The 19,670-nt window shown below is 37.5% G+C and overlaps 3 protein-coding genes across 6 annotated transcripts; 1 reads left to right on the forward strand and 2 right to left on the reverse strand.

Annotated features, from left to right (window-relative positions):
- Window positions 1–987: 987 nt before the first annotated feature.
- katnb1 (katanin p80 (WD repeat containing) subunit B 1) lies at window positions 988–9,511 on the reverse strand. 4 transcript variants are annotated; one of them, XM_073859283.1, is made up of 19 exons: window positions 9,331–9,511; window positions 8,339–8,475; window positions 7,888–8,018; window positions 7,688–7,805; window positions 7,302–7,402; window positions 7,177–7,218; window positions 6,837–6,920; window positions 6,616–6,731; window positions 6,424–6,495; window positions 6,190–6,340; window positions 5,763–5,947; window positions 4,969–5,120; window positions 4,399–4,521; window positions 4,097–4,311; window positions 3,358–3,507; window positions 3,161–3,237; window positions 2,976–3,050; window positions 2,012–2,128; window positions 988–1,405 (listed from the first exon to the last, which is right to left on the reverse strand). In XM_073859283.1, exons 2-19 carry the CDS (start codon window positions 8,376–8,378, stop codon window positions 1,270–1,272), a joined length of 2,085 nt encoding a protein of 694 aa, XP_073715384.1. In that variant the 5' UTR covers window positions 8,379–8,475; window positions 9,331–9,511; the 3' UTR covers window positions 988–1,269. The 4 variants fall into 4 exon arrangements, with proteins under 4 accessions (XP_073715384.1, XP_073715387.1, XP_073715386.1 ...); XM_073859286.1 differs by lacking the exon at window positions 9,331–9,511 and adding an exon at window positions 9,261–9,282; XM_073859285.1 differs by lacking the exon at window positions 9,331–9,511 and adding an exon at window positions 9,162–9,279.
- Window positions 9,512–10,684: 1,173 nt separating this feature from the next.
- LOC129447961 (uncharacterized) lies at window positions 10,685–15,647 on the forward strand. Its single transcript, XM_055209957.2, has 5 exons — window positions 10,685–11,825; window positions 13,400–13,496; window positions 13,609–13,786; window positions 13,954–14,230; window positions 14,310–15,647. Exons 1-5 carry the CDS (start codon window positions 11,559–11,561, stop codon window positions 14,877–14,879), a joined length of 1,389 nt encoding a protein of 462 aa, XP_055065932.2. The 5' UTR covers window positions 10,685–11,558; the 3' UTR covers window positions 14,880–15,647.
- A 1,496-nt stretch (window positions 15,648–17,143) lies between these two features.
- On the reverse strand, window positions 17,144–19,360 carry tmem208 (transmembrane protein 208). The gene is made up of 6 exons (XM_073859290.1): window positions 19,167–19,360; window positions 18,899–18,994; window positions 18,742–18,801; window positions 18,370–18,506; window positions 18,184–18,268; window positions 17,144–18,082 (listed from the first exon to the last, which is right to left on the reverse strand). Exons 1-6 carry the CDS (start codon window positions 19,170–19,172, stop codon window positions 17,939–17,941), a joined length of 528 nt encoding a protein of 175 aa, XP_073715391.1. The 5' UTR covers window positions 19,173–19,360; the 3' UTR covers window positions 17,144–17,938.
- Window positions 19,361–19,670: the final 310 nt, after the last annotated feature.

Consider the following 19,670-nt stretch of genomic DNA (forward strand, 5'->3'; position numbering starts at 1 on the left):
AGTGGATGCAGTGCTAAGGACATTATTTTGACAACTTTAAAACATGATTTTCCTCAATTTCTTGATTTTTTTACCCTCAGATTACAGATTTTGAAATAGTTGTATCTCTATTGTCCTATCAAAACAAACACCAAATGTTTTTTATTTAATTATTTTCTTTATTTATGAATCTCAAAACTTTGACCCTTATGGTTTTGTGGTCCAAGGTCATGTATATGTAATATTTAAAATGCAAGACAACACATTTGGGTGTGCATATTCAAGATTTTCAAGGAAAACACCAGTTTTTCAATATTTTACTATGTTCTTACCTCAACTTAGATGACTTAAGCGCTTCATGAATGTGTTAGCATGTAGTCCAGCCCCATTCATTCCTATGGCTCCAAACAAAAGTTTTATTTTGTGTCAGTCTTTAAATAGGGAAAACATGCAAGTGTCTAATGGTTTTTAAATTCATCCCTGTTTGGAGCCATAGGAATGAACGGGGCTAGGCTACATGCCAGCACATTCACAAGGCTCTGTACAAAGATTAAAAGTGCACGCATAGAAAAAGATAAATATGTATTTATTTGTCTAAGTTGAGGTAAGAACATAGTAAAATATTGAAAAATGGTGGTGTTTTCCTTCAAAAAGAAAGAATGATCCGAACTGTCTGCAGCAGTCTAAAAACATTTTGGAAATACTTTACCTTAACGGTTTACATTAATATACAGGAAATTTTATATTTAATTTAATGCCAATAGAAAAGCCAGTCAATGCCGCAATGCATTAAATGTTTAATATAGTCACACAAATATCCTGTGCTTTTAAAATAATCAACTTGGATTTACAATTCATTTTAACTTGACTAGTGTGAAGTTGCTATACATTTTTTAAATAAACGTGAATTAGCTTAAGTTATTTCAAAACACCTCACTAGTCAAGAAAGATAAAATGAATTGTAATTTCAAATTGATTAAACTTGTGACATTTCAAAGACAACAAAAGTTTCATATGAAAAGTCTGACTTTATTTTTGAAAGTGTTAAGGAAAACGTGTTGACAAAGAAATCAAATTTCAGACACTATAAAGGAAAATAAGTCAAAAACCTACATAAATACTTCACTTTTAAAGTGTGCTTGTCTGTGAGCGCACACATATATGCACGTGCTAGGCAAATTGTCTGTTCAGTCAAGTGCATTCGTGGAGCTCAATGTTTCACCCATTATGGACACTTGCTGACTTTGTGCTTCAGCTTTGTGTTGGAGATAAAGTAGAAATGCATGTGTGTCAGTAGTCCAGAGGGGCCATAAGTAGTTGAAGCTCTTTAAAGGTGCTGCCATGACGACCAACCTGCTCCGCCCGATTCTTCACGACATTACTAAGGTTTTTTAGCTGCTTATAGCATGCTTTACATTTCTGATGCCTAAAAGAATAAAGTAAATTATTCTTATGAAAACAAACAATCGGAATCACATGACCCAATATATGCTTTTTTTTAAATGTAACATTATATTAGCCAGTAGCTCACAAGAACATTTAAAGGCGGGGTGCATGATTTTGAAAAAAACACTTTGAAAAAGGGAGTCGGGCCGAGTATCAAAACACACTTGTAGCCAATCAGCAGTAAGAAGCATGTCTAATAACCGACATCGTCGCCTGGGAAGCGTATGTGTGGGGCGGGTCTATCAAAAGAAGATTCATATTCTATTGGAGAAGGGGCGTGTTTGTTTACGTGATTTCAAATATCAACATTGGCCTTCAAAAGATCATGCACCCCGCCTTTAAGGGAAAATTGCTGAGGTAAATGACGTGAGGAGTATCAAAGCCTACACTGTCGAGTTAAAGTTATTTTCACCTGATTAAATTTGATGACAACATTCACATTTATGCACTCAAGCTTAAAATTGATCTCAGGACATAACAAATGATCAATCACTTGGTGTTGCAAACAGGGCTAATAATAAATTAATAATCAATCTGGAGACTTGCACAAGCTAATCATAGTGTCAAGTGTTTGTCAGGTACCAACCTCTCCTCTCGAGTAATGTCCACCCCTACAGAAGGAGGGGCAGTCAGTGTGTCTGAGATCAGTGGCCAAAAACGCTTGAGGATCAACTTCAAAGAAGTACACCCAGTCTGGACATAACTACAGGACAAAAGGTAAGCATGTGTTATTTGATCATCCTGTATGTAGATAATATTCACAATATTCCACTAAATGTCCTTGTGTTTGCAACCCTAGTGAGCTAACTCACTCTCTACATGGGCTGCTATCTACATAAGTAAAGCACTTAACAAAACCAACTGATTTGAAAAGCTTTTCATAAGTGTAATTGTCATAAACAGCCACTCACTTAGTAAGCTACCCAAATAAAATAAATAAAAATCTTACAAAAGTATAGAAAGAACAGGTTAATAAATGTAACGATGTCCTTCAATACTTTTTCAGTTATTGCTTAACATTATACCTCAACCACAGCTTGTCTAAATGCATTTTACTGCAAATGCCCAAATTAGGTTCACAAAAATTTTAAACAGCTTTTGAGTTTGGAATTTAAAGGAAAACAACACCGTTTTTCAATATTTTACCATGTTTTTACCTCAACCTAGATTAATTAATACATACCTATCTTAATTCAATGCGTGCACTTTAAATCTTTGTAAGGCACTTTGTAAATGTGTTAGCATTTAGCCTAGCCCCATTCATTCCTATGGCTCCAAACAAACGTTTTATTTAAGTAGTCTTTAAGTAGGAAACATGAAAGTGTTTGGTGGCTTCTAATTCATCCCTGTTTGGAGCCATAGGAATGAATGGGGCTAGGCTAAATGCTTACACATTCACGCGGCACTGTACAAAGATTAAAAGTGCATTGAAAAAAAGACAGTTATGTATTAAGTTGAGGTAAGAACATAGTAAACTATGGAAAAAACGGTGGTGCTTTCCTTTAAAGCACAGTCAATGTTATGAACATTTATCACCGCCTGTTGCTCACCTTTCATATTTGCTCTGCAGCAATTCCTCAATTTGTGGTAGGATAGAAGTGCAGAGGTCCAATTTCCATAGAGATCTAAGCAAATATTCATAAGTTTACTTTAATATCAAATTTCTTTATTAAAATAACAATAACTGGCACAGACAGACATTCATTTAGATTTAATAACATCACTTCATACTTACGGTTTAAGGTTAACTATATTGAGGATGTCCACCACAATAGAGAGGTCATTCATAGAAACAGCAGAATCCAGGGAAGTCTGTGTAACATAAAGGGGATGCAAATGTCGATAATGTTTTAGAAATGCAGCATTATTGTATCCTATTTGTCCGTTCCACTGTTCATTAAAGCTCATCAGCTTGAGTGCTTTTGCAGTTACCTTTACATCTCCACTGGTCCAGACAGAGCGTACTGTATACAGGTTTTTGTATCGACTGGTCAGCATTACGCACATGGTGTCATGCCCTTTCCTGATCTGTGCTAATGCCTCTTCATCTCCCATCACGCTGGCTTTACTATTTCGTGCATGCTATTAAAACAGATAGAACAAGAATGAGCTGAGTGCCCAGTTTCTGTTTGGATCATAGCTGTAATCACTTTAGTATACAACGTATCCATCAGTGGGTGTGGTGAACTAGTATGAGGTTCTCAAAATGGTCAATGCCAGAACTGAGCTATAGTGCATAAGCTATAAATAAGGCTGTTGATATTGGTTTTTGAAACAGACATGCAAATGATACAGATACTTTCAAAATGGCTAAAGTACATAATTTATCGGCCTTGCCTATATATTGGTTTACCACTTTTCTGTACTGTAATTCATCTTCTAATGCATACTAACCATACAGTAGACCAAATCAAAGTAAATGCATTGATTTGGTGTAAGGAATAATGCTTTGTTCATGTCATGTTGGAATTAAAAAACAAAAACGTATATAAGCATTAACATTTTGATGTTGAGCATTGCTATAGCAACAAAAATGAAAAGCTCAGAATTGAACCATCTTGTAATTACAGTAATTCTGACATAGCATAAATGCACCATAAAACATCACAAGTTATTCATCAAAAGCAAACAATAATGCCAGACAATAAAGTTAAACAGTCATTTAACTAACAGAAAGGAAGTCCCCTGCATTAAGGCCAATGGGCTCGTTGCGTGTTGAGAGGATGATTCCTGTAGAGGGTGGTTTAGGTTTGGTGGTAGTAACAACAGGACGAGAAGGTGAGGGCACCGATGTGGTCACTACAGGCAACTGACGTGCAGCTGAGATCACGGTTGGTTCCACTCTTTGCACAGGGGTAGAGGAGATAATCGGAGCTTTCAACTGCCCTGCCTAAAAATACAAAACCATTACAACCTGAACTTGTTTTTCTATTACCAAAGATAAACACAGAAAGCATAAATATTGGAAAGTACCTGCTCTGTCTATAACTGGAGTTACAATCTTGACTGCTGGGCCGGGTTTCTCTAGTACACTTTCAGAGAAAGAATGCTCCAGGGGTGCTGGGAAAGGTTCTGCCTGTTTTGGAGGTGTCCGTGCTGAATGACGACAATAAAAATCCCCATAGACACAGAAATAAAAATGTATTTGAAAGAATATGTTTCACTTTAGACCACACAACCAGTCTTAAGTAGAGCGGGTATATTTGTACCAAAAGCCAAAATTACACTGTATGGGTCCAAATTCCATAAAGATATGTTGTAAATATATAAAAAATGTATTTATCATTAGTAATATGTGTGGCTACAGACTTAGTTTGGACGACTTTCAAGGCGATTTTCCCAATATTTAGATTTTTTTTTGCACCTCAAATTCCAGACTTTTAAATAGATTATCCTATTATCTGTCAGATGACTTAGTTTTAAAAAATTGACCCTTATTATTGGTTTATGTAGTTGTACAATTAAAAATGTGTGCATTGCACAAGGTTCTCATTTTGTGCGACTCATACAAATGTGTAGTAAGAGATCAAAAATATATCTTACAGATGACACTCTTGGGCTGAAAGATCTCTTTATAATCCTCAGGGTTGGTGATTTCGGCACTGCTTTCTTTTTCATCTTTCTCATCTTCACTGCTGGGACTTCTCCTCTCTCCTTCTGGACTACGACGATCTGACTCTGAATTCTGCTTCATCCTAAACAAATCACAAAAGATCACCAAATCAAAGTCCATTTAGAATAGCAAACCCCATTTAAAGACTGTTACATGAGTAGTTACATAAGTATGGCGGCACAAAATAAAAAGTGCTGATTTTTTTTAGGCAGATAAATTATGAGAACTATATTGTATGGCGGAAGAGCACTTAGTTTGCAGCACTTCGACCTCGGCGCGCAGTAACATCATCACTCCTGACTACTCCTCCCGCTCAAACTTCCTTCAATATTACTGCGCCCAAGGTCGAAGTGCTGCAAACAAAGTGCTCTTCCACCATACAATATAGTTTTCATTTTTTATCTGCTTAAAAAAATGTGTGCCATCATACTTACTCGTAGCTACTCATGTAACAGGCTTTAAATAAGGAAAACATGGAAGTGTTTGGTGGCTTCTAAATTCATCCCTGTTTGGATCCCAATGAATGAATGGGGCTAGGCTAAATGCTAACACAGTCACGACACACTGTACAAAGATTAAGTGCATGCATTAAATAAAGATAGGCATGTATTCATTTGTCTAAGTTGAGGCAAGAACACAGCAAAATATCGAAAAAGAGTGGTGTTTCCCTTTAAAAATGTTGCTGCCAACATGAGTAACTACAGTATGAGAAAGCAAAACTAACTCCTGTCCAGTGCAGGATGTAGTGGGTCGATCATAATTTCTACGTAGTGTAGTTCCCAGTCCAGATGTGGGTGCTGGAATCGGCTTGTCCTGGATCAACCCTTGAATCACAGATCCTGACTTCTTCACTCGGTTCAGATCCACAATATACCAGCTCACGTTATTTTGACTGTAAGACACTGCAATCTATTCGGGAAACAGAATAAAGACAAAAACAGTTTAATGACAACTTATTTTTTTCTTTATTTCTTCATTTGTTCAAGTATTTCTGGTCAGATGGCCCCTGTGCATGTCTTCATGAGATCAGAGTGGAAATGGTCACAACAGAACCTCTCACACCAAACAGGTTTCTTTAATCATCCCAGAGCATACAAGAAATTCTGGTTTCTACGTCAATATGTAAAAGAATTAGTGAATGCATCACAAACCATTTGGTTATTGCTGATGGCCAGATCAGCCACTTTGCCCCAGCCTACATGCACCACATCAAAGCAGCGGTCCGGCTCCCAACCGTATACTCGTAGTGTGTTCTCAGAGCCGCTGTACAAGCAGCTGCCATCGGGATTAAACAATATACTTCTGCAAACAAAGCCAACAGAGAAATCAGCTGCAATCACGCATTTCAGACTAAAAGAGAAAACATTTTCAGATTGCAAAACCACCTCACAGCTCCCGTCTCGCCTTCAGATGAGCCAATCACGTTAAACTTCTCCAGGTCCCACAGCTTAACACTCCTAAGCAAATTGACAACACACACAGAGGAACACAAAAGTCAAACATCTGGGGAAAAATGCACCTAATAAAGTCCTAACACAAACACAATTCTGAATCAGACTGTCAAACACCATCAGTACCGATCAGCACTCCCAGAAGCAAGCAGGTACTCATTGGGGTGGAACTGCACAACATTGACTGCGGATGTGTGTGATGTGAATTCTGTGATCATCTTGCCTGCTATAAGGTCCCACAGCTTTATTAAGAGAAAAAACATGTATTAAAAACAAATGTAATCAAATGACATCACAATTATAAGACACAAAAATTGAAGAAATAAGACATACAGCACCAGTCTTACCTTTATTGTGCCATCATCACTGGCAGAAGCAAGCCATTTCCCATCAGGACTGAAGGCTAGACAGCGCACAGCCTGGGTATGACCCTTTAAACAAACAATTGATCACATTCACACATTATGATCTAATAGAAAATAAATGAAAATGCACGGCTGACTTTAACTTATACAAAAATATCCTTCATTCTCAAAAGCAGTAAGACAGAGGTGGAGGTTAAAGCTTCCCAAGTAATCCACAGCTTAATCATCTACTCAGACACAACTAAGACTAAAATGTGATTAACCTGACTGTGCGCACACAAACACACACATTATAGGAGTATACAGTACCATCGGTGCTTACCTTATATCGAAACACACATCCTTTCCTTCTCACATCCCACAGCTAAGTAAGAAAATGAATATGGACAGTTATTTACAGACCTATAAACAACTGCACACCCACGAGTACTAAAAGATGAACTTTACCTTAATATTACTATCCACAGATCCAGACGCCAAGTATTCACCCATAGGGTGAAAATCCAGACTGCTTATATTGGCCTTGTGGCCCATCAAAGTGCGTAGTACTGCAAAGAAATCCAAAAGTAAATTTAGGTGTTGGTAACAAGCAGCCTTTTACTAAATGTATTACACAAAGTGTTTCTGGTCAGATGGCCCCTGTGCATGTCTTCAGACATCAGAGTGAGAGTGATCACAACAGGACCTCTCCCACCAAACAGGTTCATTTAATCATACCAGAATGCAAAAGATTTAGTTTTATCACTACATCAATATCAGTCGACCTTATCAAGCAAGCAGACAGATTTCATTTCAATCGATTCACAAAAAGCAGCAGCACACTCGCAACTTACTTTTAGCAGCCTCCAAATCCCAAAGCCGCAGGGAGCCAGACTGAGAGCCCGCAACCACACGCTCTTCAGAGCTGTTAAACTGTATGCACTCCACAGGACTGGTGTGGCCGGTCAAACTCTATAGTATAGATATTAAAAACTAGATTAAGTAATTGTATGAGTTTCTTGTAGATAAACATAGCTGGTTGAGAAGTTACTACCATAATGCAGTTAGGTTTGCTGACTGCCCAGATATTGACTCGGCAGTCCTCGCCACCCGTGGCCAGCAGACGACCTGATGATTTTCCCAACACCAGCGAGGACACATTGCTGGAGTGTGCCACGATCTCCTCTATAAACATAAATTACAAAATAAAACTCGTGTTAACTTATCCTCACTGATAGGATTTTTGTGGCCGATGTCTAATCTTAACATTGGTACTGTTAAAAATAAACTTAGAGCTAGTTGGCTCGGTTAATGGTCTGTAAAGTTACAACAAAGCTTTTGAAACACATATGGATAAAATTAATAGTAGACACTTCCTGAAGCAAGGCCACTTGAAAACTGTGTGATCAATGTTATTCATCTACAAATAAACATTGACAAGCATTTAAAACTCTGATCATGTACCCCCCCCCCAAAAAAAATCCTAAAGAATCAGGTATACTCACGCAATTTCCATGATGTAATCGTGGTGTTGGTAAGAGCCATTGTGATGACTGTGTTTTAAGTCAACTCACTTTGCTCATTTCACCAATACATCAACATGTTAGTCATATAATGATAATAGTTTATCTTCACTGCCCATCTGTTAAATAAAAAAAGAGAGCAGTTAATTAAACTACAAACAAGCAAACAAACAGCAGAGGAAAACTCAAATATCAGGTAGCAACTAATATAAAAGTAATTAAGTTACTAATGCATTATGTGAACAGTATTATTTTAACAACATACAGGGATGTTAAACTCTTATGTAATTACACTGCTAGATTAGATAATCTGGCTAACGTTGTCTATCAACATAATAAAAAAGCACCGACATTGTTCAAATAAAATGTGCTCGTAAACAGAGAACAAAGCACAATTAAGTGGCTTAAAACTGTGCCTTTCAAAGTTTGCTAGTGCAAGTACCCCATAATAAACTGCTCTCAAAAGAAACACATTCAATAATAAAAAATAAAAAAAATCAACCTAGACAAACAACCTAGGCTAGGCATATTTCAATTCTATGAATTGTGCCGCATCACATACTACGGTAACCACTTTTAGCATTTATGTAAAATGGTCGTTTTCATGTTATCGACTTAACAGTTACTTCATTTCTCTAACATTCGACATGTATAAAACCGCCGCTAACACGCGTGTCTTAATCTTCCTAGCAGAGATGCTAACTTCCATGCTAACGTTACACTTGTTTTTGGCTAAGTTTTTGCTAGCTTCACAAAGTAGCCAACTTAACGCGGTCTGATCTGTAAACAAATCACATGCACTTGCTGTCTGACTGGATCTGTTGTGCTCTTAAAGTCCAGGAGATGTTAAAATGTGCGTTTGTGAGGTAGATCCTGATAATAAGCACCAACCGACTTTGTTCACTTTAAATTAGCTGTAGTCGTGTTTTTTATTGGTTGCTAACTAGCGGTAACTTAGCAACAGTACTTCTTACCTTTGTCGTGTCGATGACGATCAGTCAGGGTCAAATGGGGACTCACATGACGGCAATTCGGTGCTTTACGGAGATGTTAAAGAAATGTATATGCTCCTTCATATATCAGATCGGCACAAACGAGGAATGTTCACATAATGAAATGAATGCGTTCAACACAGTGTGCGCATGCGCAGTTGAATAGCATGCTTAAGAGGTGCAGTGCAAGTAGGTAATAAACCCCTAACAAAGAATTCAGGATATCAGCTAAATGAACTTTTTTTAGTTAATGATGTGTAATAATGGGGCTTTATTAGTGCTGTTCGTTGATTTTAGTCACTTTTTTGACATTTGGATAAAGTGTGTAGCAACCAGGGTAACAACGTCTGAGTGCTGCCCTCTTCAGGTTGAACGGTGAATTTTCCTATTGGATGTTGGGTCCAAAAAATACGTCGTGGTACCAGCCCACCACGCCCTTGGCAGTATAAAGATCATCTTGTTTCTTATTTAGCGGAAAAGGGACAAGGCGCAAGTTTTTTTTACTATTTAAAAGAAACTGGACTGGATAAGAGAATTTAGGAGGAGACAAATATGAACAGAAGATGGCAGTAGTGGAACAAAACTGAATGCGAGCTGCCGTAAAACACCAAAGAAGAAGAAGAAGAAAAAATAATTGATATGGAATGTATAGTAAAGTAGAACTCAAGTCAATGATAAAAAGAGAGATAAATAAAAACTGGCAATCTTATTGGGATAATGAACAAAAAGGAAGACATTTATATTCAATACAACCAATTGTAGGAAGAGGAAGTAGTTCGAGGAGTAGAAGGAAGGAAGACTGTATCAAGATTAAGACTTGGTCATTCAGGACTTAATTCAACAATGCATGTAATAGGAAAACATCCTACAGGACTGTGTGATTGGTGTGGAATTAGAGAAACAGTGGAACATGTACTTATTAAATGCAATAGATACATAGAGTAGACATAGAGGACTAAACTAATAGAAGAATTTAAGAATAAATGTGTTCAACAACTAACACTAAAGAAGCTTCTGATCTAGAGGAAGGGGATAGTTTATTAATTTAATTCCTAAATAGAACTAATTTAATAAATAGAATATAGATATAATTATTATTATTATTAATCCTCTCTGGACTGTGACGGACTTGAGCTGTAGATGGAGGAGCTGGAACACGCAGCAACATGGAAAGCTTGAGTCCTCCTGGGTGTGGTCGGTCTGGGGGAAGGATTATAGTGTCTCTGATCCATTACCCACAGTAGGTGGCGGTAATGCTCTTTTAAGAATGCGAGCCGCCAATAAGCTCAAAGAAGAAGAAAGAAGAAGAAGAAGAAAACTGTAGCGAGTCAGAAGCAGGGGGGCAGGGTTTCATATTTTATTAAAGCTTCCCCCGGACGCCGCCATTGCTTAGCGAACACCCACCTGCTGTTAGCATCCCATTGACACCCGTTAATTTTGGCGTCACTTTGACAGCGAATAACTTTACATCTGAGCGTTTAAAGACTCTATTTGTCTGTTAATTATTTCTAAAGAAACACGAAAATGTATAAAAGGCTCCATTACCATGTATCTTACGTTATGGCCCAGTAGAAGCAGTTTTTGTAAAAATAGGCTAACGATTGCGTCATAACCACGCGACTCTCTGTCGCACAGTAGAGAAATTACCGTATGGACTGGGAGAGAAGCTCACAAGCAATCTTTTACTGACTATGAGGCAATCGGGTGGACGTGAAGGCATAAAGTCAAGGGAGATTATTAATCAGAATACTTACCAAAAATCGCTCCTGTTCACGCTCGTCGTCTCTGCAAGATTCGGTAGGTGATTCAGATTTCCCGTGGCACGGCTATTAGAAGACTTACAATTTTCAGACAGGTTGCTCACGTGACATCTACGTCATTAAGCTCAGTTTGAGTCTGCGCAGTACGCTCGACACCCAGGAAGTGCGTGCTTCTAATTGACTTCACTTGTCTCCGTTGAATCCAATGGGGTCGCTGTGTCCATTTCTTTTACTGTCTATGGTCAGGAGTTGAAATTGTGAGCATTGATAACGAGAATTTTAGCATCTGTATAGCATTTATATAGTTATTTATTTCGTGTAGCCTAGGTAGTTAATTAGCCTAGTTGTTAGTGTAGTACTGTACTGATAGAAGCATAGTTAGTAGTATAGTATTGAATCAGTTAGGATAGCTTCAAGTTAGCGTAGATTTATTTGTATTTAGTGGTCAGGATGGTACGTAGGTGTATTGTTGCTGGTTGCAATAGCACTGCTGGACTGCATAGCTTTCCATCAGAATTGGGAATTAGGCGCCAGTGGTTGCATGCACTTGGCCTGGATGACCGTGAGTTCCCGCCTGGAGCTAAGGTGTGCAACTTGCATTTTACGCGGGATCGCTTCTCCAACACAATGGAGGTGGAAATGGGCTTCTCCACACAGCTCGTGCTGAAACCCGACGCAGTGCCAAACGTTGTTCATCCATCGCAGCGGCGTATTGAGGTGAGTGACATTTTTACAGCTCATTTGGGCAACAGAACTGATGTTATTCCTAACGTGTTAGCAACTCAGAAAGTTTATTAAAACGGTTTACCAGACTCAAAATATTTGGTTGCACTAGTAATATAATATACTTTGCATGGCCACTTTGTTTTTGGCCATCTGCTAACATCTTCTATCCACTCCACTACAGTACACGGATCTGGTAGCTGTGTTGATAAAGTCAACTTTTTAAAATAACTTTCTCTATCTGTGTTGCTTCACTGCTGATTCTTGCCATACTTCCGTTGCCTAAATGCGCACGCATACGCTTCCACGTCATCATTGTGTACAAACAGTGTTCGCAAACAAAGATGACGTTTTTTGTAGGCGGAGCTAAACTGGTTGCAGAAAGTGATAGCTCCGCAGTAGCAGTGAGAATTGTTTTATATATATATATATATATATGTATAAAATAACGTTTGTCAAATATTTCATAATTTTCCTGTTTTCTATTAGTTCTTACTTGTATTTATAGCCTACATGTTTGTTCTAAAACTATTATAAAAGTATTACGTTTACACATAAATTAAAAAGGCCTGTTTATATATTAATAACTATATATTAATTGCATCGTGTGTGTGTGTGTGTGTGTGTGTGTGTGCGCTATATATATATTTATTAAGTATGTAAACATAATAATTTTAGAACAAACAGGAAGAAGACATTTTAATTGATAAGGAAATAAAAATAAATAATAGAAAACGAAAAAAAAAAATGAAATATAAAAAATGGTGATTATTGCTTTTTAAGTATTAAAACCATTTATTCTAAATAAATTATAAATGTAACGTGATAAAACGCTATAAGAAACGCATAGAGGGAACCGACTTCGACAGAACACCGGACATCTTCTCTACTTAATTTCTATTCAAATTATTAATAGATTTCCAGAACACAAAGGGAGATTATTTTGAGAAATGTTTGTAACCAAACCGTTTGTGGACCCCATTTACTTCCATAGTATTATTTTTTCCTACTATGGAAGTGAATGGGGTCCACGAATGGTTCAGTTACAAACATTTCTCAAAATATCTTTCTTTGTGTTTGTCAGAACAAAGACATTTATGCGGGTTTGTAACAACATGAGAGTGATGACAGAATTTTCATTTTTGGGTGAACTATCTCTTCAACAGCACAACAAGACATTTTCTAGTGAGTTAACTTGCTCGTTTCACTCGTGTCTAATTAATTTTCACTGTTTTACTTTTTCTGCAACCACATTGCGTGCGCAGCTTGCAGTGACGTCTGCTCCAAAATGGTCTATATATTTTAATTTATGGTTAGGCTAACGTTAATATTCTGAGGTTGACGAACGCGCCAGCACATTTTGCTGTTTTTTTTACATCAGATGCATGTAAGTTACTTTACGACCCTGTGAGGAATAAAAATGGCATAATGGTAATAATAATCCTGTAGAAAATTACCTCAGAAGTTTGTGAGTTAATTAACTAATAGTATTTATAAACATTTTAAAATCTCTAAAATGACTGAATATAAAACTGTAATTTTAAACCATAAAACAATTTTCTTTTTAGCCTGCTAAGACCAGAGAAATTGGGTGCCAGACTGAACCCGTCATCTCCAAATATGCAGGTGTGCAGGCTAACATAAAGCCCATAAGGAGAAGCAAAGGTGATTTTTAATACTATGGAGCTTTTGAATGTTTCATCATATAACCAAGATATATAATTTTTTTTGTACTGTTGCTGCTTATTGATAACAAATCTATTATTAATTTGTGCAGCCATCCAGGCCAGAATGCCTAACAGGAGTGTGTCGTGTGACACAGGCACACTGATGGAGCCTTTCACAGAGTGTCCCGGGGCAACCTATACACCAATAAAGAGGAAAAGATGTGAGGTGTCCACTGATGACTCCAGCTACTATCAGGATAAAAGTGAGAGTGCCATGAACAGTACAAGGTAATTGGGTTTTCCTATTTGGCTATATTTAAATGTTCTAATTTAACTATTACTTGTTTTTAAATCATTTTGATTGTCATTAAGTTAATGCTGATACATACACATTACATAACTTAGGATTATTTATGCTTTTTATTTAAATTTGCTTTTTTTTTTCATTTACATAGAGTCTCCAATGAAGTACCACCCCAGGAGGTGACTAAGTACATTGTATATGAAGATAAACTGCTGGAGCTTTTTAGAAGATGCCCTGACTGCTCCCAGAGTTTGGATGTTTCACAAACAACCATTGGGACACTTCTCCGTGTCAAACAGCACTGTGCTTACTGTGAGTACTCCAGTGATTGGTCAAGCCAGCCAATGGTAAACAACATACCAGCGGGAAACTTACAGCTCTCTGCAGCTGTTCTGTTCACTGGCTCATCGTTTTCCCAGATATCGAAGGTGAGCGATAATAACATAGCTTTGTCATATTTGCACGTCACCCCTCAGGTTATTATATGAAGATGTTTTTTTGTTTTAGTTCTTGGATGCCTTCAAAATCCAGGGGATCTCTGAGCCGTGCTTCCACGAGCATCAGGCCAAGCTCCTTATCCCAACCATGAACTTGCAGTGTAAAATTGAGCAGGATGAAGCTATTATAGATGACATTGCTGATGGGGCTGAGACTCTTGGTGGGGACATGAGAGCTGAGACTCTTGATGGGGACATAAAAGCTGAGACTCTTGGTGGGAAGATAAAAGCTGAGACTCTTGATGGGGACGTGAGAGCTGAGACTCTTGGTGGGGACATGAGAGCTGAGACTCTTGATGGGGACATGAAAGCTGAGACTCTTGATGGGGACATAAAAGCTGAGACTCTTGATGGGGACATGAGAGCTGAGACTCTTGATGGGGACATAAAAGCTGAGACTCTTTGTGGGGACTTCAAATTTGAGACACTTGGTGGGGACATCAAATTTGAGACTCTTGGTGAGGACATCAAAGCTGAGACTCTTGGTGGGGACATGAGAGCTGAGACTCTTGATGGGGACATGAGAGCTGAGACTCTTGATGGGGACATGAGAGCTGATTCATCTGGAAATGGAACTTAAATGATTGAAAGACAATATATGTGAAATTACTGTTGATTTTTATGAATAAAGCAATCTATTCACACAAAAAGATATCTTTACCAGATAGGCTGAAGCTTTAGAACCATTTACCATGGCTATGAGTGTGATATTGTTCATAAATATCCAAGTATATCATACAGCTTTTATTATTCAGGTCAATCATAATCATGAGGTGGAAAATCTGTTTGAACGTGATATCTTTGTCATAGTAACCTTTCAACGGTTAAAATTTCCAGTCATTGCATCTGGTGCACAGACATTCTCTACCAGGGACAGTGAGCTGCAGTGTCCAGAGGTGCACCTGTTAAAGGGGCCATGGCATAAGACTTTTTTTAGATGTCAAATAAATCTTTGGTGTCCCCAGAGCACATATGTGAAGTTTTAGCTCAAAATACCATATAAATAATTTATTATAGCATGTTAAAATTGCCACTTGGTAGGTGTGTGTAAAAATGTGCCGTTTTGGGTGTGTCCTTTAAAATGCTAATGAGCTGATGAAATTCAAACACTGATCACAATGATGGTGGTTTGTTGCAATTAAAACTCAATTGTGCTTTTTTCTGCACTTAACTCATTCACCGCCATTGACGAGTTATCTCGTCATTTATGAGTTCATATTTAACTAATAAGTATGCCTTTCTGGACGAATTTCAAAGTGAAAGTGTAATACCGCAAAACGAATTTATCAAAAACGGAAGTTAAAAAAATATAACGTTTTATTTTAACTCTCTTTATGTTTGATAGTCATTCTGAGTCTGATCTCTAACATAAATTTCTTTACAAAAACGCAATTTTTTAAGCTTTTTGCTCAAAATGTTGTATGTTTGAAGAGAAATATCCATATTTCAGTGGTTAAATTAAGTAGAAAAAGTAAATATATAATTAAACGTTTTTTCCCCATTTTGTTTGTTTGTTTGTTTATTGCTTGTTTGAAAGCAGAGGGTGTGTTCTTTAATTTGATATAATTTGTATGTTTATATATTTATAGAAAATAATTTTTCCTGCAAGGAATTTTGTGAAAATTTTGTTAAAATCACAAAAATGCAGGTGGGCAACTTTTCTCAAAAAGGCTGGCGGTGAATGAGTTAATGGCAGTGCTGTGGTTGGATAGTGCAGATTAAGGGGTTGTATTTTATTATAAGAGTTCCTTATGATATAAGGAGAGCCAAATTTCAACGCTCTATTTTTTCATGTGCTTGTAGAGAATGGTGTACCAAAATTAAGTTACTGGGTTGATCTTTTTCACATTTTCTAGCTTGATAGAAGCACTGGGGACCCAATCATAGCACTTAAACATGGAAAAAGTCAGATTTTCATGCCATGGCCCCTTTAAGACAAGATAATTTATAATAGTAGAGGGAGATTTTAAATATCTATTTTTCGCTTAATTAACACTAAATCATACCAAAATGAACCTAAATGCATTTTGACAGTTCTGTTAGCATTTGATATGACTAAACTAATTGAGCCACAATAATGTTTTACCACAGACACTGGCCCCATTCTCCCTTGCGTGGCTGCTTCGCTAACATCGTCGGACGCCGATCGTGTTTCGGGAGTTAAAGCAACACCAAAGAGTTTTTATACCTTAAAATAATGTTTCCAAAGAAGTTTCAGTCGTTCATCCACTCGAAACAAGGTGAACGGCACTTTCACATTCGCTTTGCAGCCCTCTATCGGCAAAAACCGCACTAAAGAAGTTTCCAAACGTCGGGTTGCGGTCCTGTAGTTCGAGTGAAAACTACAAAAACTTGCTTTACGGCAGACCTACAATCCAATCAGAGCCAGCTATACTGCAGTATTTACGTCAGTGGTAATGGACAATTACGCTTCTAACCTGTAGGGGGGAGCAAAAACTCTTAAGTGTTGCTTTAAGACCGCAGTTTGAGCCAGCGGGCCGAATTGATATGGCTCTGGCCCTGCTGTGTCCACAGACAATTCACCCTCCTCCACTTCAGGTGAAGGTGAGGGAGAAACGTCCTCGACCTCAATTGACAGCTCTGTTGCAAAGCTACTCGCATCCAGTCATTCTCCATTTTAGAGTCTGACAGCAGCTGTCAATCAATCCATAACTGCGGCTCTCAGGTGCACGCCCAAGCAGCCCCGCCCCCGGTTCGTCCCCTCTATCTCTGTTGGACTCTGCCCATTTTTCTTGCATTTTACTAATATTGCCAGTGGGTGGAGTCAGGCTCTGACCAGGGGTTTAGTTACTCTTAAAATGGAAATAATAGATTTTTCAGAAATATCTTGTATTTTTTATTTATTTCACATAATTCGATATCCACATTTTGCTCCTGAACAACATGCAGTATGTAAAAGTCAATACGTGAGATTGTGTGTTTAAAAATTCTTTACACTAATCCACCCAAAATTACAACGCAAAACAGTTTCAGCAGACTACTTTAAAAAAATAGATGTAATCATATAAAGTCTTTTAATGCCATGCCACTGAAGGTCAGTCATTCTGCATTTGTCTCTCAAGGCAGCACCAAGCCACCACATGCTTCCTCAGAACAACACGTGACGTCACAGATCAAACATTATCAAAAGTTTTGATACAGAAACATATACAATCAAAACAATAACATTTTCCAATGGCATGGAGTCTAAAAGCCAAAATGATGTGATGTCTCATTTCAACTGGTTGTTGAACTCATGTATATTTCTTATGTAACTTTGTCAAAATAGCTGAGGGCAACGTGCCACGTAGTTGTCTGATAAAGCAATAGCTATACCTGGAACTAATGAAAGTAGTAGCTAACTACAGTAAACAAATGGCATTTGGTTGTGTTTTACTTCAGAATGAAATAAAAACCGTGAGCAGGCAGATATGACCATGGCACCCCTGAGCAAGTTTGAGACGGGTGTAAAAGAAGCCTGAAGAATGAGAAGGACGGGCCAGCTGATGAGGGCAAAAAATAAAAGCCAAAGACACTTTACACTGTCTGTCTATTTCCGTCTATTGCTAATATGTCATATTCTTTTCATAAGAATTTAAATTAAGTGTTTTTTGTTATTGTAAAAGAAAGTGGACAGATCTAGAATCTTTTCATTTGTCGTCTTTCCTGTCGCCTCTGTTTTTTATCATTCTTCTCGTTCTCTTCAGGAGCTGCCTGTGAATCAGCAGAAAACCAGGGCCCTAAGAAGTTCACCCACAGTAAGTGAAATGCCCTCGCAGGTGCCTGGTTGTAAAAAAAAGAAGACAAATGACATGGTTTGACAAATAGCATGGATTTATGGAGGTTCCTAGATGTTACAACCAGAGTAAATTAATTAGTCTCACCAGGAGCCAGAAGTACCAGAAGTAGGATGACAGTGTGCTGAGGACTTGAACAATAGCAGTAAGAAGAATCACATCCTTGAGGTGTTCTGCATATAAAAATATAGTCACTTATGGCATTTAGGCAATTTATTACTTGCAGAAGACACAAATAGTTTGGAGAGGAATTTATAGATAAACATAACTCACTCTGCCATGCCCTGTTCCATATTAAGGTCAATTCCTCCATCCAGCAAGCTACCATCATCAGCAAATGTAGCTTTAGCCATTGCTGACATAGATTTGTAGCTGCCAACATAAACAGCCATTGCAAACAGTATCGAGAACTAGCCCAAAAGAAACAAAGAGGGATTTAACACTGTGACATTTAGGCTTACAATGATCTAAAGGCTAAGAATCCCAAGAAACTAGGAACTGGAAGAAATGCTATGAGATGTTTTTTCTGTATATGCGTTTGATATACATTAAACTGGATACAAAAAATTATTTTCTGCTTGGTAAGAGATGCATACACTGGTCTGAAGTACAGGCTGATCTTATTAACATTAGACTTTAACTTACCAATGTCCAGAACGTAGATGAGTTGTAAAAGAGTAGGAAATTGATGGCTACGTAAATAGCCTAAAGGGAGGACAAAAATAGACATTAAGGGAAATATTGTACACGTTGAAAAATACAATTATTCAATGGTTTAGTAAAGCATAGAAGAAAGTCTTACGTTTGCTCCAAGGATGATTCTGAAATAAAATTTTAAAGTATTCTGGTTTTCATCATGGATTTGCTTCTTGCCTTTGGTTCCCACTTTTCCTTTTGGCTAAAGAGGAAAGTTAATTAACATGATAAGTGAGAGCACTAATACACAGATAATCATAATATTGATAAATAAAACACATATATTTATTTATTTTATAAAAACAATTTAAGAACAGTTATTTATGAAGCTTTCGTTTGAATGATTTAAACTAGTCAGCAAAATTGTCTCATACCGGCATTTCTCCAGTGCTCCGCTTCTCGTGCGACGGTTTTTTAAAACGTAATAACGCCGCTCCTTATAAACATTTAAATAAACTAATAGTGACTATTTTTAATATTTGTCTTGAAACTAAACATCTATCAAAGGGAAATAACACATCAGCACTCGCAGGCACGTTTCCGGCGCGGGGAAAATACGTCACATATACGAGGTTCGCTGACTGTCACCTCTATGCTGCCACCTGGTGCTGATTCACGTGCAATATATTCATAATGTCTTAAATAAAAAATATTTGTGTGTACAGTATTCAACATTTAGATTATGTGAGCAAAACAAATAAAATTTCAGGTAAGTAGAAAACATTTAAAATAATATTAGAAGTAGTAATACAAAAACAACTTGTTTTGTTAGACAACCATTTGATAATCAACTTGATACCAACTGGACCAAAAAGTTAGTGTATTACAAACTTGCAGTCAGACTTAAAAACTATTTTAAAGGGCACTCTTTGTCCTTT

The sequence above is a fragment of the Misgurnus anguillicaudatus genome, chromosome 21, assembly GCF_027580225.2.
Source record: "Misgurnus anguillicaudatus chromosome 21, ASM2758022v2, whole genome shotgun sequence".
Classification (NCBI taxonomy): Eukaryota; Metazoa; Chordata; class Actinopteri; order Cypriniformes; family Cobitidae; genus Misgurnus; species Misgurnus anguillicaudatus.

Excerpts from the sequence above, each read along its gene's own strand:
- katnb1 (XM_073859283.1), bottom strand. The coding sequence starts at position 8,378 with ATGGCTCTTACCAACACCACGATTACATCATGGAAATTGC. Across the intron at positions 5,121-5,762 it reads ACATCCTGCACTGGACAGGA|GATGAAGCAGAATTCAGAGT; the intron begins GTTAGTTTTGCT and ends TGATTTGTTTAG. Across the intron at positions 4,522-4,968 it reads TCAGCCCAAGAGTGTCATCT|CACGGACACCTCCAAAACAG; the intron begins GTAAGATATATT and ends GTCGTCATTCAG.
- LOC129447961 (XM_055209957.2), top strand. The coding sequence starts at position 11,559 with ATGGTACGTAGGTGTATTGTTGCTGGTTGCAATAGCACTGCTGGACTG. Across the intron at positions 13,787-13,953 it reads AGTGCCATGAACAGTACAAG|AGTCTCCAATGAAGTACCAC; the intron begins GTAATTGGGTTT and ends TCATTTACATAG. Across the intron at positions 14,231-14,309 it reads CGTTTTCCCAGATATCGAAG|TTCTTGGATGCCTTCAAAAT; the intron begins GTGAGCGATAAT and ends TTTTTGTTTTAG.
- tmem208 (XM_073859290.1), bottom strand. Across the intron at positions 18,802-18,898 it reads GAATCATCCTTGGAGCAAAC|GCTATTTACGTAGCCATCAA; the intron begins GTAAGACTTTCT and ends TCCTCCCTTTAG. Across the intron at positions 18,083-18,183 it reads TCTGGTACTTCTGGCTCCTG|GCACCTGCGAGGGCATTTCA; the intron begins GTGAGACTAATT and ends TTTTACAACCAG.